The following is a 17,441-nucleotide window of genomic DNA, read 5'->3' as shown; positions in this document are numbered from 1 at the left end:
AGATTTTGATCTTATCTGTATAAGATTAGGTGTTGAAGAGACAGAGAGAGAGAGAGAGAGAGAGAGAGAGAGAGAGAGAGAGAGAGAGAGAGTGAGAGAAGAGAGAGAGCAGTGTGTGTGGACCCAATTCACATAGGCCATGGTCTATTTTTGTTTTTCAAGACAGGGTTGCATTATTATTTATGCAGTGCTCTGGCATGTATGCCTACACCCCAGAAGAGGGCACCGGATCTCATTATGGATGGTTGTGAGCCACTATGTGGTTGCTGGGAATTGAACTCAGGGCATCTGGAAGACCAGACAGAGCTCTTAACCTCTGAGGCATCTCTCCAGTTCTCAAGAGTGGGGTTCTCTGTGTAAATCTGGTTGTCTTGGAACTCACTCTGTAGATCAAACAGAGATCCACGTGCCTCTGCCTCCCAAGTGCTGGGATGAAAGTCGTGAGCTGGTCTTGGACTGTTTTTAAGTATAAGGTTTAAGGTATTTTAGGTAGAGAAGATGTGGATGAATGCTGGGATTAAAGACAGGTGCCACTATGCCTGGCATCATAGAAAATTTTAGTGTCCGAGCCCATTCTTTTTTTTTTTCTTTTTTTTTTTTTTTTTTTTGGTTTTTCGAAACAGGGTTTCTCTGTGTAGCTTTGGAGCCTATCCTGGCACTCACTCTGGAGACCAGGCTGGCGTCAAACTCACAGAGATCCGCCTGCCTCTGCCTCCCAAGTCCTGGGATTAAAGGGGTGCGCTACCAACGCCCGGCTGTCTGAGCCCATTCTTAAGAGGTAGTCTTTTAGCTTTGTTTTTGTGTGTTTTGAGGTCTTTCTTTTAATATTGTATGCCAGATCATTTAGATGTTAAATGTGGATTATTGTTATTTGTGCCCAAGAAGTAAATATTTTAGGCTTTCCAGGCCACAGTTGTGTGGTTGGAGCTGCTTACTGCCATTAGAGAATAAATTGCAGCCATAAACAACATATAAATGAGTAGGTATGGCTGTGGTTAGTCTCAGAAAAATAGTTGTTTGCATGTAGAAAGAAGTATCTCATACCAGGATTATCAGTGCAACATGTTTTGCATTGACTCACCTAATTGTTCAGGTGTAGCAAAATAAGAGAAGAAAATTGTAGAAGATTCTAAGTGTAAGACTTTTCTCAAGGTTTTAAAAATATTGGGAATCCTTTTTATACTAATATGGAGATATCAGAGACATTTGGGAGAGTGGTAGGTATTGGGGATTAAACACAGCCATGATAGACAAGCACTCTAGAACTGAGCTATTTCCTTGTAATATTTCTATTTTGAGACAGGTTCTTACTAGATTATTTAGGACAGCATTGTATTTGTAATCCTCCTGCCTCAGCCTCTCAAGTAACTCAGATTACAAACTGTACCACTATATCCAGCACAAATAATTTTTGTATGTGCACTTATGAAGGTGTTTCCCTTTATGGCTTCTCACCTTTTGTGTTTTGAGACAAGGGTTTTCACTGATTTGGTAGGACTAGCTAGCCAAGGATGATTGTGTGTTCCAGTATGTTTGGGATGTGTGTGTATATACCAGAGGTTGATGTCTGTTGTTTTTATCTCTCACACTCTATCTTTTTGAAGAAATTTTTATTTTATTTTATTTTTTTTTAATTTTTGAGACAGGGTTTCTCTATAACTTTGGAGCTTTTCCTGGAACTCACTTTGTAGACCATGCTGGCCTTAAACTGACAGAGACCCACATGTCTCCCATGTTCTGGGATTAAAGATGTGCACCACCACCATTCAGCAAGAAAATTTATTTTTAATTGTGTGTGTGTGTGTGTGTGTGTGTGTGTGTGTGTGTGTGTGTGTGTGGTATGTTCACATGAGTGCAGGTTTCTGTTTTGTGTTTTATTGTAGATACTTTGCATTATATTATTTTGCAGTAGTAATATGTTGTAGCACAAATTCTAATTGTTGTTAATAATAAAAACTCAGAGACAGATACTGGGGTTAAAGCTGAAGATCAGAGAAGCAAAGCAGCCAGTCACTAGAGAGTTCTCACCTCTACTAATGCTCAGACTGAAAGGGTGATCCTGTCCTCAGACTGCCTGCCTAGACATGAGATGGGATTAAAGAAGTACATCACCAACACCCAGCAGACAGCAGTTTTATATTCCATTTTACAAAAGGTGTAAGAACCTGGTGGAAGCAAAGACTCAGAGCTCCATATATCTTTACTTGAACCTTCTTCAGTTGGGGTGGTAGTGCACATTTTTTTTTTAATAATTTAAAATAATTTAATTGCATTGGTGTGAAGGTGTCAGATCCCCTGGAACTGGAGTCACAGTTAATGAGCTGCCTTATGGGTTCTGGGAATTAAACCCTGGTCCTCTGGAAGAACAGCCAATGCTCTTAACTGCTCAACCATCTCTCCAGCCCTAAGTGGTGCACATCTTTAATCCCATCATTCAGGAGGCAGATGGATCTCTGAGTTCAAGGCCAGCTTGGTCTACAGAGAGCTAGTTCTAGGACAGCCAGAACTATACAAAGAAACCCTATCTTGGGGGTTGGAGAGATGGCTCACCAACTGCTCTTTCAGAGGTCCTGAGTTCAATTCCCAGCAACCACATGGTGGCTCACAACCATCCATTATGAGAAGGTGCCCTCTTCTGGTATGCAGATATACATGGAAGCAGAATGTTGTATACATAATAAATAAATAAAATCTAGAGAGAGAGAGAGAGAGAGAGAGAAAGAGAGAGAGAGAGAGAGAGAGAGAGAGAGAGAGAAACCCTTGTAAGGATAAGTCTTTCCAAAGCTGCCTGAGTTCTGCCTGCCATGTTAGGGCCCCAAAATAACACACAGAGATTAATGTTAGGTACAAATGCTGCTGGCCAATGACTAGGGTTTCTTACTTGCTAGCTCAGTCTTAATTATCAACCATATTACTAATCTATAGATTTTATAAAGACTTATCTGATCGAGGATGCTGGTGGCATCTCTTGTCGGGCTCACATGGCGGCTCCAGAGAAGAGAGGGGGAGGAAGAGGACGAGAGCAATTTCCTGCTTGTCCCTGCTTATATTCTGAGTCTGCCTGCTATGTCACTTCCTGCCCCCGCTCATAAGACTTCTCTTTGCAACATTTCCCAGAATCCTCCTCGACTTCTAGTCCCACCTATCTTGCTCCCCTATTGGCTAACAGAGCTTTATTCAACAACCAGTAAGACAAGCATATACACAGAAGACCTTCCCCCATTAAACCCTATCTTGAAAAACAAAAGAAAACTTATACTTTTATCTGTATCTATATCCTAGGGTTCTATATAAAGATTTCATTTAAAGAGGATTTACTTTTTGTTCATTTTCTATTTGATTGCTTAGTTTTGAAACAGTGTCTAATATAACTCTGGATATTCTTGAACTCAAAACTCTCTAGTAGCCAAGGTTGGCGTCGAATAAGATCTCAGTCTCACTTGTTTCAACCTCCCAAGTGCTGGGATTACAGTGTGCTACCATGTCTGGCAAAATGGGTTCACTTTTAAAATACAGTTTGATATATGAAATTAAAAAAAAATGCCTATATTTTCCTAGGGGAAAAAATGTTTCCTCCGCAAGTTACTTAAAAATTATTTCGTTTTATATGTATGAGTGTTTTGCCTGCATGTAGGCCTGAGGGTCATGTGCACACCTGGTACCTCAGAGGCCAGAAGAGAGTATTGGATTCCTTGGAGTTGTAGACCATTGTGAACCGACATGTGGATGCTGGGAGCTAAACCTAGGTCCTCTGCAAGAGCAGCCAGTGCTTTTAACCACTGAGCTAAAAGCCTTCCAAGTCACTTTTGATTAGTGTTGTATTACAGTAACAATGAAGCAAACTAGGACAAATATTTTGCATATTCTGTGCCCCTTATATTTCCTTCCTTCCTTCCTTCCTTCCTTCCTTCCTTCCTTCCTTCCTTCCGAGACAGGGTTTCTCTGTGGCTTTGGAGGCTGCCCTGGAACTTGCTCTGGAGACCAGGCTGGCCTTGAACTCACAGATAGCTGCCTGCCTCTGCCTCCTAAACTCTGGGATTAAAGGTGTACACCACCATTACCCAGCTTTTATTTTACACCTGCACTGCCATCTTCATGAGCATGTTTTATGTGGTAGAAACATAAACAGTGAATGCAGAGATGCTTTGTATACACAGAGGCCTGTACTAAGCCAAAAGACTTAGGCTGTACCTGAGATGGAGAAAGCAGTGATTGGACAACTGGAATTTAAGTAAGTGCTGGCTCTGTAGCCTTGGCTATTATTCTTGAAGGACAAGAGTTTTCCTACTGAGCATTAAGTTCCTAGTATATAAAATTGGAATAGTAGATGCTAGCTTCTCAGGGTTCTTTGGCAAGGGATTAACTGAGAAGTGAGAATAGCCTTGCTTTCATTTTTGAAATCTGTTCCAATTTTAGAGTTTTTTGTTTGTTTGTTTGTTTTTTCATGCCTATATTAGTATTATTAGTATTGATGAAACCTGCCTGTGTTTCCCTTTAGGCATGGGATCCAGTACAATGACAAATAACTGCCTGTTTCTAGGAGTTATTTGTAAAGGAATCTCTAACCACTGATACTCTGTAGGTATTCTTAGAAAACTGGTTTGCGGCAGGGTCAGTGGTAGATGATAATGTTATCCTTTTATTAGAATCATGGGAATTTTGGGGAGTGGAAGAGTACTTTAGATATGCTCTAGTCTTTGGTTTGCCCAAAGCCACATAGGTAGCAAGTGACCTGTGTAAAATTTATCTCCAGGGGCTTTCAACATCAAATGTAACATGTTTTCTGCCACTATAGATTGGAGACTGTCCCTGAGAATTACAAATTCCTGCTGATTGTTTTCTTTGCCTCTTTTTCTTAATTCTGTGCTTATAAGCAAATACTGTACCAGACATATTGCCTATAGGGACACACAGCCATTTTACTACTATGTGGCACTGAAACAGGGCAAACAGGTCCTAGGAGTTTTGTAGAAAGGCCTTCTTATGGGAGTGAGTGTGACCTCTTGGGTATTGCTTTGCCCTCTGCTTTTCTCCCCAGGAAGCTTCAGGCTTTCCAGCAGTGACTCATTAACCATCCACTGCCCTCTGGAGAGGGAGAACAGGGTGGTGGTAAATGAGCTGGAGGTCAGGCCTCTGAAACAGTCCATCCCGTCAACCAGCTTTCCTTTCTTAGCCTGAGGGATCACCAGCATCTCTCTCTTGGAAAGCTTTTCTTCAGTGCTTGTTGCTTCTAATGAGTCTTGCTAGTTTTTGTTTGTTTTCAAAAAACGGGGGGGTGGGGTGGGGGGGGAGTTTCACTATGTAGCTATGGTTGTCCTAGAACTCACCAGGCTGCCCTTGAACTCACAGAGATTCCTCACCTCTGCCTCCCGAGTGCTTGGATTAGAGATGTGTGCCACCATCATCTGGCAAGAATGTACTAGCTTTTATTTATTTATTCATGACTGTCTTCTCTAATACAATGGGCATGGTAGAGGACGTCCCACTTAAAAGACTAGTTCATGTAAACAAGTTACCCAAGTTCTGAACCTCAGACATTCTGATCTTTACAACAACCATATGCAGTATTTTCTGCCTTTACTCTGCCACTTGATATCCTGGCATAATAAATACCTAGACCATCATTGTTGTTGCTGCTATTACTGTAATTAATAGCACTAGGCACTATACTAAGCACTTGCCATGTTTTTTTTTTTAGTTCTCACATTAACTCAATGCAGTAAATACTATGATCACCTCTATTTTAGAGAAAACGAACTGAGAATTAGAAAGCTTAAATAACTTGCGTAGGGTCACCTAGCTAGTAAGTGTTACAGCCAACAATTTAAATCTAGAGGTCACTTATGTCTGTCCCTAGAGCCAGTCCTTTACATAAGACATCCATCTAATCTTTAGAAAAATCTGTGATCTTACAGACCTGCCTGGCAGGGTGGAGGGTTTGGGTAAAGGCCTGAATGACTAGGAGGTAACATTAGAGCCTAGGTTATAGAGGCCTTGAATACCCTGTTATTTATGTTAGATTCATCCCAGTTTTGGGCTGTCTCAGGGCAGTTACTTTCTTTGGGTCTTTAATTCTTCTTCTTCTTCTTCTTCTTCTTCTTCTTCTTCTTCTTCTTCTTCTTCTTTTTCTTCTTCTTTTTTTAGCATGGTGAAATGATTGGTTTTAATATAAACAATGCACACAATTACTTACATACTTAGGTATTGTTGATGTCATGGTAATATATCACTTTATGCCTAGTTTGTGGTACAATATATGAGATTCTTTTTTTTAATTTGAATTAGAAACAAGATTGTTTTACATATGAATTCCAGTTCCCTCTCCCTCCCCTCCTCCCCTGCCATCCCCCTTTTAATTCTTTTTCATTGCTGAGTATAAAACCAAAAGCTTCATATACACTAGGCAGTGTTCAACCACTGAGTTAAAGCATAGCCTTCTTCCTGTCATTTAAACTGTAAAAAAGGGGTAATATACATGAAAACTTCTAACACTGACATCTTAAACAAGAATAATAAAATGAACACTAAAATGCTGTAGCCTGCTGATGACACTGGGAGATGGACTATTACGCAGACCTTTTAGAATACATGTGTGCTTCTAACTTAACATCATTCTCTCCAACTTCTATCAGAACTCACTCCTGCATTATATTAGCCAACTCCTCCCTAAACCTTTTCTTTCCTTAAATGTTTTCAGTATTCCTATCCTCTCTCCGTGTGTGTGTGTGTGTGTGTGTGTGTGTGTGTGTGTGTGTGTGTGTGTGTATGGGTGTGGGTGGGTAGTGAATGGCTTGCAGAACCTGGCCAGAGCCATGTGATTTTGGTTGAGTAGGAGGGGCTAAGGTAATTTTGTTCTGCACTTGAGAAGAGAGCAGTGCAGAAACTTGCCAAACTTCCTGGCTAGCCCAAAAGTTAGTTGGCCTAAAAGTTTAGGCTGTCCACCTTGTGTTTAGAGCAGGGGCAAAATGAGGAGCTATGGCATCAGTTCTGTCCTAGCTGTGAATTCCCAGGGCTGACAGTGCCAAATGGGGCTGTAGAGATGGGGTGGGGAGTTAAGCAGGCCTTTTATTTTCAACCCATTTTCCTAGAGCATTGATTGTGCCAGTCTTTAAATTACTTTTGCCACCTTGTTTTCTATAAAATGTGAAAATTTGTGTTGCCAGGTGTTGGTGGCTCATGCCTGTAATCTCAGCACTCAGGAGGCAGAGGCAGGAAGATCTCCATGAGCTCAAGGCCAGTCTGAGTTCCAGTACAGCCAGAGCTGTTACACAGAGAAACTGTCTTGCACATCGCCCCCGCCCACATCAAAACGAAACAAGTGAAAATTTGTATTTGTGGTAGTCCTTTGAATATGAGCCTTCCTTTTTACTAATAGCAGTTGCTAAGTACAGACTACAAAGGGATGATGGGAGAAGCAATGTCTCTGCAGTGGTAGGTATGTATCTGACCCTACCTCATATCTACTCAGCATAGTCATTCTCTTGGTGGCTAGAGGTTGTGTTTGGAAGGCTGCCATCCAAATGTAGTTCAGGAGAACAGATTTAATGAGCCTTGGCAAGCTAGAGACTATGGCTGACTGATCAAGAGGGAACTGAGGTATATGTCCTTAAGGAGTTGGCATTCTAGATGGAACATAGGACTTGCGTGCAAATACATGTAAGATTATTTTTTTTGTTAGTGTACATGGCTATTACAATGTTTAAATTCTTTAAAACCATGTGATTGTGTGTGTAAGAGAACAGCCCATGGAAGTCAGTTTTCTTCTACCATGTGAGTCCCAGGACTTCAGCTCAGGCCAGGCATACCTTCTGAGCCATCTTGTATATAGTTATTAAAAGTAAATCCAGCCGGGCTGTGGTGGCACATGCCTTTAATCACAACACTGGAGGCAGAGGCATGTAGATCTTTTGAGTTCAAGGCCAGCCTAGTCTGTAGAACAAGTTGCAGGTCAGTCAGGGCTATATATACAGAGCAACCCTGTCTTGAAAAATTAAAAAACTAAAAAATTCAAACCTAAAAACATATAGTATAGGAAGTCCCCAAATGATTGTTCCCAATAATCTGCTACTGTTACTTGTTGATATTAGAGAGAGTGAGATTTGAGGTGTCCCTATAAAGTAAAAGCCAAAAGGTGGACTGGTGGGGAAAACAGGATGGTGCATCCTCTGTTTCAGGAGGAACCATCTTTGGCTGGGGCACTCTGGTGACAGGAACCAAAATTCCAAACAGGAAACAACCTTTGTGAAGCACTCACTAGCACCTTATGTGCTCATTGTCAGTGTGTTAGGAGCCTTGTGAATGTTACTGAGTTAATACTCATATCCTTAAAGCAAAGGAAGCTCTAACTTACATAGGAATCTGAAGCACAGAGATTACTTGCCAAGGCTATGTAGCTAACTGCAAGTTACAAGTGAAGTGTGGAAGATAGTTTTCTGTGACTTATTTTCCTTGTGTCTAAGTTGAGTTGTAATTTACCTTCTTCATAGAGAGGTATTGAAGCCTAATGAAATGATACACATTAGGTCAGTAGAATGGCTTGAAGTGCATTAGTAGGTACTTAGTAAACATTACCTACTGCCTCATCACCTCCTCACATTTGATTCACATATGATCCCATATGTTTTCTTCCCTTGTACAGTTCCTCCTCCTTTGTTTTGTTTGGGTTTTACTGTGTTGCCCTGGCTGGCCTGGAACTCTAGTAGTAGACCAGACTGGTCTTGACCTTGCCTTCTGCCTCTGCCTCCTGATTTCTGGGATTCTAAGCATGCACTACCATGGTGGGTCTGGGTTTCCTCTTGCTTTCTGTCAGTTTCTCTCCTCAGTGGTTCTCATTCCCCTTTTAACTATTCTGTTTACCATCTGTGTCCTCAGTACCTTTCCTACCTATTGGAGTAGGTTCCTAACTCACAGTGCTGGTAGAGAACCGTTTATCAGGTAAAACTGTCTCACAGCTCTCTGTGAGTTCCAGGCTAGCCTGGTCTACAGAGTGAGTGCCAGGATAGGCTCCTTCGCATCTTTTATGTGAGTTAATATGTGCCATCTTTGAACAAAAAGTTTTTGTCCTACCTACACAGAGAAACCCTGTCTTGAAACCAAAAAAAAAAAAAAAATCAAAACAAAACAAAAAAAACCCACTCTAAACCTTTTATTTGATTCCTTGAGGTTCAAGATTTTCCAATTCTGACCCCAGCTCACCCCTGGCATCTGTTCTGTCCCTGTTGCCACACCTTTCTGCCTTCTCCCTTTCCCAAGTGGAAAAATTTGTTTTGGTGCTTTGAGATTCAGATTAAAATATCACCTCAGTTTCTACTCTAAACTGGTTAGTTTCTTCGCATCTTTTATGTGAGTTAATATGTGCCATCTTTGAACAAAAAGTTTTAGTCCTACCTCATATGTTGGGTATAATTCTTGCATGGGTATTTTCAACAATCCTTAATAGCAATACCTTGCACATAATTGAGTAAATGTTTCTAGTTGTAAAATGAGGGGATTCCTTTTAACTATCTGGTAGGCTTCCCCAACAGCTCTGGCTGTCCAGTGGGTGGAAACGCCACTGTGGTTTTGTCTGAATCAGACATCTTTTCTTTTAGTCATGTAGTTCCAGCAGACTCTGGCTGTGCCTGTGTCTGTTAAGGGCTCCAGCCAGTGCCTGCCATACTCAGAACTGTGCCTTGGCTCCTCAGCCCCTCCCCGTGAATTCCCAGAGGAACAGGGGATTAGGTTCTGGCAGCACAGCTGGGATTTTGGCGGCCATTCCAGTTAACAATAGCGCAGCCACCAGGACAGGACAGCATAGGCCTGAGCTCCGCAGCCAGAATCTGCCTGGGTTGCTTGTTTGGGTGGCTTGAGTGGGAGGAGCGGGTACAGCATGGCATCCTGGCCTTGCTACACAGAAGGTACGGGCTAAAGAGGTTCCCTGCAGGGAATGGGCTAGGGTGGCCAAGTCCCCGGGCAGGCAACGCGGTGGAAGGAGGCCTGCGCTTTGTGTGCTGCGGGGCGGGCCTGCCGGCCGGCGGGCCAGCGAACGAGCGGGCGGGCGGCGGGCGGGCGCTGAGTGTGTGCCTGCAGACACGCCCCCTGTCGCAGGCGCCGCAGGAAGCTGCCCCTGTAAAAGGCCTGCGTTGTGCAGCTCGCTGGAGCTCGGCTCCCCGGCTTCCTCTACGCTGGGCGCGTTTCCCGCCAGGGGCTGGCCTTAGGTTCGACGGCTCGGCTCAGGGCCTGCCCGACTGGGTTGGTCTCAGAGGTGGACAGGCCATCACTACTGCCTTAAGTCTGCTGGAAAGCAGCGAAGGGGGAGTGTCCTGGCCATCTCAGGTTGGTGAGGCTGGCCGTGGCGGGTGCGCTTTGTGTGTTTACGCCACAGGCTGCGGGGGGCCTTGCTGCGCGCGCTCTCCCTTCAGTAATGGTGCCTGCTGGCACGCGCTCTGCCCCCACGCGTCCCGCTCTGTTTTTTAGGGGGCTGGCAGGCTTCGCCTCGGTCCTCCTGGCAGGCGTGCCCCCTCCCCCAGAGCTCTTGGCTTCACTGTTGCTCCCAGACCTCGCGGAAGCTCGCTGTTCCTTTAAAGAAAGCAGACTCCTAGCTGTGACGCACTTCTGGCTGTCAGCCAGAAAGATTGCTTCTGCCTGGCCGACTGAGAAGAAACCCAACAACTTTTCTTTTGTGTGTGGGGTTACTTTCCACTGTTCCCCCTCCCCCTTACTCCTGTCCTTTCAAGATTTAAATGCTAATGGCGGATTAAAACCTGTAGAAACGTTTGCCTTTAGGAGTCCGGTAAGGTGCCCCCAACACTAAGACTTTTCCCTCCCTCTTTCTCTCCTTTTTTTTATTTTTTTTTTTTTTTTGTTGTTGTTCAGAAATGAAGGAGGCTGTGGGGTGGAGTGGTTCTTCATCCCCCTCAACTGCCTTTCCTGCGCCATCCTTAAAGGGGAGGGAGAGGAAAGGGAGAGCAAGTAAACACTGAGAAGCAGGCACTGGCAGCAGTGCTTGCCAACATCCGGGAGTTGGCGCCTTTCTTTCCCCTCATAGATGTCAGCGTGTTTTTGTTTGGGAAGAGTAGTGTGTGTGCCTGCTCTAGAACTGTAGAGACGGCACAGTTAGAGGGCTTCCCTATTCCCTGGTGTGGTCCTAGGTGCGTTTGCGGTGTTGGACAATGAAAGCTTGTTCATTTTGTCAGCTGCCAGGGATCAGAGTGTGGGAATGTAGTGGTTGGAGGTAGGTACTGATGAACTGTCCCAGAGGGTTGTGTATGTGCGCTTGCGCGGGTACCTCACACAGTATCTGCCTGTAGCCCGCAGTTTTGTTTTTGTTTTTGTTTTTGTTTTTAATTTATTATTAGTTCTAGTTAGGGAACAAGCTTGTTTCACATGTAAGTCCCTTCTCCCTCTCCCTTTCCCCACCCCCAGCCTACCCCCCACCCCATCCACCCACCACTCCCCAGGCAGGGTAGGGCCCTCAACGGGGGCTCTGCAAAGTCCACCAAATCTTACTGTGCTGGTCCTGGGCCCTTCCCCATGTGTCCAGGGCCAGAATGTAACCCTTCAACGTGGGATGGGCTCTCAAAGTCCCTTCTTGCACCAGGGAAAAATACTAATCCACCACCAGAGGCTCCCTGGAGTGCAGAGGCCTCCTTATTGACATCCATGTTCAGGGGTCTGGATCAGACTTGTACTGGCCTCCCTGACAGCATCTGGGGTCGATGTGCTCTCCCTTATTCAGGCTAATTGTTCCTGTGGGTTTCTCCAACCTGGTGCAGACCCTTTCGCTCTTCATTCCTCCCTCTCTTCAACTAAATTCCCAATTTCAGCTCAGTGTATATCTGTGGATGTCTCTCTCTGCTTCCATCAGCCACTGGATGAGGGTTCTAGGATGGCATAAAGAGAAGTCATCAATCTCATTTTAGGGGAAGGGCTTTTAGGTTATCCTCTCCACCATTGTGTAGGCCGCAGTTTTAGCAACCTTTCTGCTGACATCTTTCAGATCTTGACCTTACAGAATATGGGAGAAAGGAATAGGTATGTGTACTGTTAGCTCGGGATTGACCCAGGCGATGTGTAAATAAAGACACCTACCTTAACAGAAGCAGTTTGTCCTTAATTAGAACAATGAAGGGCAACAATCTCTCAGAAGTGGAGACTTGCAGAGATTCAGGAGGCTTGGGGGCTTTATGGGGCAGACAAGGAACCTTTTGCGGGTGGAAGATTCCATCTACAGATCTGTACTCCTGCAGTCTCAAAGTTGTAAATACTGAAGGGGGTTGGGGTTGTCAGGAGCTCCTAGATGTTATTTGCATGTCACTTTCACATTTTGGAGTTTCTCAGTCCACTTGAGGCTTTTGGATCAATAGCTCTAAAGGTATTACCCTTCCTAGGGTCTTGCTATGTGGCCTTGCCTGCCTAGAACCTCAAAGCTATCCTCCTGCCTCAGCCTCTCCAAGTGCTCTGGAGGTATGAGTCATCAAGGACAACTAGTAAGCAACTTTTGAAGAATCAACGTGGATTTCCCCTGAAGTCTTGTCTCCTCATTCCTTCCAGAGCCTCAGGACTGAACCAAAATCAAAATCTAGATTACAAAGAGAAGGGTCCTTGTGAAGAGGGAGAGCCCTGAGCCCAAAGTGAGTCAGTCCCCTAAAGCAAGTAGAGAATTTCTCTAGCAAGCTCATTTGCTTCTGATTTCAGAAATGCAGAGAAACTGTTTAGATTTGGTCCACATAGCCTACTTAGGGCTCTCCTCTGGAATAGAGAAAAGATTTACATCTCATGGAGTAGTTGGCCTTTTTTTGTTTTGTTTTGTTTATGTGCATTGATGTTTTGCCTGCATCAGGGTGTTGGGTACCCTGGAACTGGAGTTACAGACAGTTGTGAATTGCCATGTGGGTGCTGGGAATTGAACCTGGGTTCTCTAGAAGGACAGTCAGTGCTCTTTGTTTTTTTGTTTTTTCTTCAAAACAGTGTTTCTCTGTGTAGCTTTGGAGCCTGTCCTGGCACTTACTCTGTAGACCAGTCTGGCCTTGAACTCACAAAGATCCTCCTGCCTCCACCTCCCAAATGCTTGCATTGAAGGCGTGTGCTGCCAATGCCTGGCTCAGCCTGTGCTGTTTGCTGCTGAGCCATCTGTCCAACCCAGCCTTTTTTTTTTTTTTTAATAACACCCCCCCCCAAAAAAAAAAACCAAACCTTTTCCAAGTCAGAAGATACACTAGCAAAATAGCTTTTTTTTTTTTTTTTTTTTTTTTTTTGGAAGACAAGATTTCACTATGTCACCCTGACTGGCCTGGAACTTAGTATGTGGACTAAGATGTGCCTGCCTTTGCTTCCCGAGGGCTGGGATTGAAGACATGCACCACCACACCTGGCTTATTTTATTTTAGAGTGTGTTCAAGCAAGCCTCCTTGCCTCAGCCTCCCTTGTATGTTGAATTAACATTTTATCAAGGTAGCTTGGCGTTTGTTAGGGCCCTCTAGGTAAGATCCAAATGGTTGTTTGCCCGTGTCTCTTTATGTATTCCTCCCAGAGGAACTCAAACATCAGTGTTCAGTGAATGCAGATGTTGCTCAGGTGGAGGAGAGGGGTACAAGAACCTGGAATTTTTACAGCTATGGACAGGGTGGCTCCCAGAGTAAGTGGTGGTGAGTTTTGCTCGTGAGTTTGGGCATCCAGATGGGGCAGCCAGCCATTTTCTTAACTGTGAGTGCCTGGGCCTTTGGAAGCTTTGAGTTGGGGCTGGGGTGGAGTTGGAGGAATGACTCCTTGATGTGGAAGCCTCTGTGGCCCTGACATTCTGGGAGTAGGAGCAGTAAAAGAATGAGGGCTCAGGGTTGGCAGGGGCCCATAAGTTGAGACTTAGAACAGGTTAGTAGCTGTCTAGATCAAAGTTCACTGTGGTGTTATCTCAGTAAAAGTGGTGGTATTTAGGCGGACAGCTGCTAAAAGGGAGGTGGAATTCAGACTGGGGGTGGAAGATGGGAGGAGTTCTTCTGCGTCTCAGACCCTCTGGCATATCATTTGGTTTCTCCTAAAACTAGTTTTTTCAGAAGAGACACCCAGAGCTCAGCAACCTGACCCTCTGGTCTGGTCCTTGCATCTAGCAGGTGGTTTATATTAGCCTCAGCCCTTGTAGGAAACCATGGCTAGTCTTTAACTCCTTCAGACCCAGAGAGAGTACAGGCCAGGTGGCAGCATATTTCTCTAGTGTCACTCTCCTTGTCCTCAGTGTGGAAATTGGTTATGATGTAGGGAACTGTGTTACAAAAGCTTGGAAGCATAAAGAGGACAGGGGACTGACTATACATTTGCAAGGGCACTGCTTTTCTGTCTTCCTTGGAATGGGGAAAAGAGAGGACATTTTATCAGCGTTGGATGGGGGTACATCTCAGAATCAGGTATGTGGGAACTCTGAAGTTCAGGGTCCTGGCCTACCATCTGTGATTTTGTTGTTACTATTTTTAAGTGTGTTTGTACATGCCCAGTCAGATTGAGTTGTGGTAGGTCACCGATCCTTCTGTGAAACGTTTCACAGACAGTTAAAATTGCAGGGATCTGTTTTTCCATCACCATCTTCTGGGTGGAGCCTGCCTTGGTTTTCAGGGGGAGGGAGGAGAGGATGGTGCTCTGGCTGAGAGCCCTTGGCTGCTATGCCAAAGTCTACTTAAAGCTGTAGTCCCGGTCAGTGCTAAACACTGTCTGTGCCACTGGTTTCTGTCATTGTTACTCACAAAAGCCATCATTACCAGTTAGTGGCTATGCCATCCTAAAGCTGCACTCTGGGGTCTTGAACTGTGCTTTGCTGGTCTTGATGACAAGATCTTTCAGAAGTCTAGTCTTGAATATTGGATTCCTATTTCTGTGCCTGGGGACCTCAAAGAAAGGCATTTGACCTTGTTGCAATATTTCTTGAGCAGTGAACTAGTTTTAGATAGGTTTTTCTGGGGAGTACACTGGGGGTTGTAAAGTTTGCCTCTAAGATAAAGGAAAGATGTTGCTGAAACCTCTGATTTTTTTTCCTTCCTTCCTTCCTTCCTTCCTTCCTTCCTTCCTTCCTTCCTTCTCCCTTCCTCCCTCCCTTCTTCCCTCCCTCCATGGTTGTATAGCCTTTGAGTGGGCTATATTTATCTCCTGTTGCAAACAAAATTTCTGAGTAGTGAGGATTTTGGGGGAGGTCTGAGCTACATTTGCCTTGTTACTGAAGATTACAGAGACTTTCCCCCAGTGCCAGGAATTGGACCCACGACCTTACACAGTTTAGGTAAGCATTTCACACTGAGCTATAACCCTGACCAGCACCCTAGGTGAACAGTTGACTATTGCCACTTTTATCCTGTAGGCTGAGTCTGGTCTCTCAAGTTGTAGGCTGGCCAACTACCCCCCCCAAAAGCTCAATTTCATTATACTGGTTGAGATCATTCTTCCTTGGTCTCAAGGGCTGGGCAGTTAGTCAGTGTTCACAGACAGATCATACATGAGGGAACTCATCCAGGATTGAGGAACAAATGGGCTCCTTAGCATGTCTGTCCTTGTTAGAAAACCTTACTTGTGCCCACCAAAGACCATGTATATTGGCTTGTTTCTCAGTCTGACACTGATATGACAGGTGGAAGGTATTAAATGCTTAGTTTTGCAGGGTCAGGAAGTAGTTAGTTATAATTAGCATTTACTTATAGTTAATACCTAATTATTTTCTTCTATTAGTGATCACGTATGTTTAATTTTGTTTCTTACCCACCTAAAAACCCCTCAAAGGCAGTGATGTCATTTTCTTCTGTTTGCCATGTAGCTTCCAGGACAGGAAGAAAGAATAGGGACTAAGAAATTCTTTTTTTTTTTTTTTTTTGGATTGGTTGATTGATGAGTACAGAACACTTGGGGTAGGAGGTTCCAAGGGGTGATGAGAAGTTACCAGATTATGAATCTTTTCTTCATTATTTGACTGAGTGCCTTATTGGCAAAAATTGTATCTTTATACACAGTACTTTGCCTTCAGAGAAAGCACATAGCAGCTTTTGGTTCCACTGACCTTACATCATAGAGATGCTAATATTTGTAGAACTGTATAAGGAAAAGGCCTTTCTATTCTTGTTTACCCTTCTAAAGTGAGCAGTTGTGCAGGAGGTGGGAGAGGACAGTTGTGCTCTCAGAGATTGTGGATGTCATAGGGGCTGATAGGAGTTGCTGGGAAGTACTTACTCAAGTCTGTGATCTCATGGGTCTGTTGGCAGGCAAATGGCAGATTCCTAGTGGAAAAGGGAGTTGGAGGTAAGAATACTGGGACAAATGCCTAATCTTACATTAAATGTTCCTTGCAGGGGGTGGGGGGGATGCGGGAGATGACTCAGTGGGTAAAGTTCTGCTGCTCAAGCAAATGAACCTGAGTTCCTATCTCCAGTACCCACCTAAAAGTTAGGTGCTATGGTTTTCTCTTAGTCCTAGTGCTGGGAAGGCAGAGACAGGCAGATCTCCAAGTCTAAGGACAGGATTGCTTACCTGTCCTGTGCCAGGCACTATGCTATTTGCATTATTACAGTAAGGCAGAGAGGTTTATAAGGATGCAGTTTGCAGATGAAGCAGACAAAAAGAGGTTATGTTAATTGTGTAAAGTCACAGGACCATGGTCCCATAAAATTAGTATTCAGATGCTTATTCCTTGTTGAAGGGTACCATGTCCCAAAGAGCAGGGCTGCAGACCATCTTTGAATGTTGTATTTTCCATCAACTGGACAGTATGTACATTCAAATGAGTACAAAAGTCTTTGCAGTCAGCCCTGACAATTTAAGCTTTAGAGTAATTTATGACTCTACTCTGAAGTCTTCAGAATTTCTGTGCTACCTAGTGGGTTGAATGTTGTGACTTGTTAAAATAGTCAGAACTGGTAAATGGAGTTGCTTTTCTTCTATTTGTTGATCGGAGACACCTGATTTATTAACCATACTTCTTCTCTTTCGTTCTAGGTGCATTGGAGTGACTGACTGGGATCACCAAAATGACACTCCATGCCACCCGAGCAGCCACACTCCTTTCTTGGGTAAGTAGCTTTCTTTTTTTTTTTTTTTTTTTTTTTGCTGCACATTCTTCTGGAAGAACATTTTATGAGCCAGGGCTCTGTAAAGTTCTCTTATTTTTCAGACCAGGTAATTTTTCATATTGCCAAAGATACTGCTGCTGCTGCAATGTTGACTTGTGTAGCTTAATGCCGGCTTCTCTGAGGTCCTTTTGGTCGTGGAACAGAACATTTGGAATGTGCAAACTCACTCTCATCTGTTCTGTATATTTTTCTTTTTTTGTGTGTGACAGTATCTCACTATGTATGTAGCTAATCTTGCCGGGAAGCAACTTAGAGTTCTGTCTGCCTCTGCCTCCTGAATGCTAGGATCAAAGTTTGTACAACCATACCAGGCTGTATACTATTCTGACTAATGGGTTGACTGAACCTTAATGGCCCACGTTGGCA

At 44.0% G+C, this 17,441-nt stretch overlaps 2 protein-coding genes across 9 annotated transcripts in view; one reads left to right on the top strand and one right to left on the bottom strand.

The window, feature by feature from the left end:
- Folr1 (folate receptor alpha) overlaps positions 1–17,441 on the bottom strand; it is a 349,146-nt gene that overhangs the window by 91,804 nt on the left and 239,901 nt on the right.
- Numa1 (nuclear mitotic apparatus protein 1) overlaps positions 1–17,441 on the top strand; it is a 74,416-nt gene that overhangs the window by 17,990 nt on the left and 38,985 nt on the right. For 5 of the 8 annotated variants that reach the window (XR_004769114.1, XM_035442326.1, XM_027407849.2 and 2 more), the window contains one exon: positions 16,942–17,015. Coding sequence is in view for 7 of the 8 variants with exons in the window: in XM_035442326.1 (XP_035298217.1) it covers positions 16,974–17,015 (42 nt within the window). In the remaining variant the exon portion in view is untranslated. Of the gene's footprint in view, positions 1–7,218; positions 7,436–10,150; positions 10,315–10,610; positions 10,772–16,941; positions 17,016–17,441 lie in introns of those variants that run through there. The other 3 variants (XM_027407853.2, XM_027407851.2, XM_027407852.2) reach the window with 3 other exon arrangements.

The sequence above is a fragment of the Cricetulus griseus genome, chromosome 3 (assembly GCF_003668045.3).
Source record: "Cricetulus griseus strain 17A/GY chromosome 3, alternate assembly CriGri-PICRH-1.0, whole genome shotgun sequence".
Classification (NCBI taxonomy): domain Eukaryota; kingdom Metazoa; phylum Chordata; class Mammalia; order Rodentia; family Cricetidae; genus Cricetulus; species Cricetulus griseus.
This window is presented reverse-complemented; position numbering and strand designations above follow the sequence as displayed.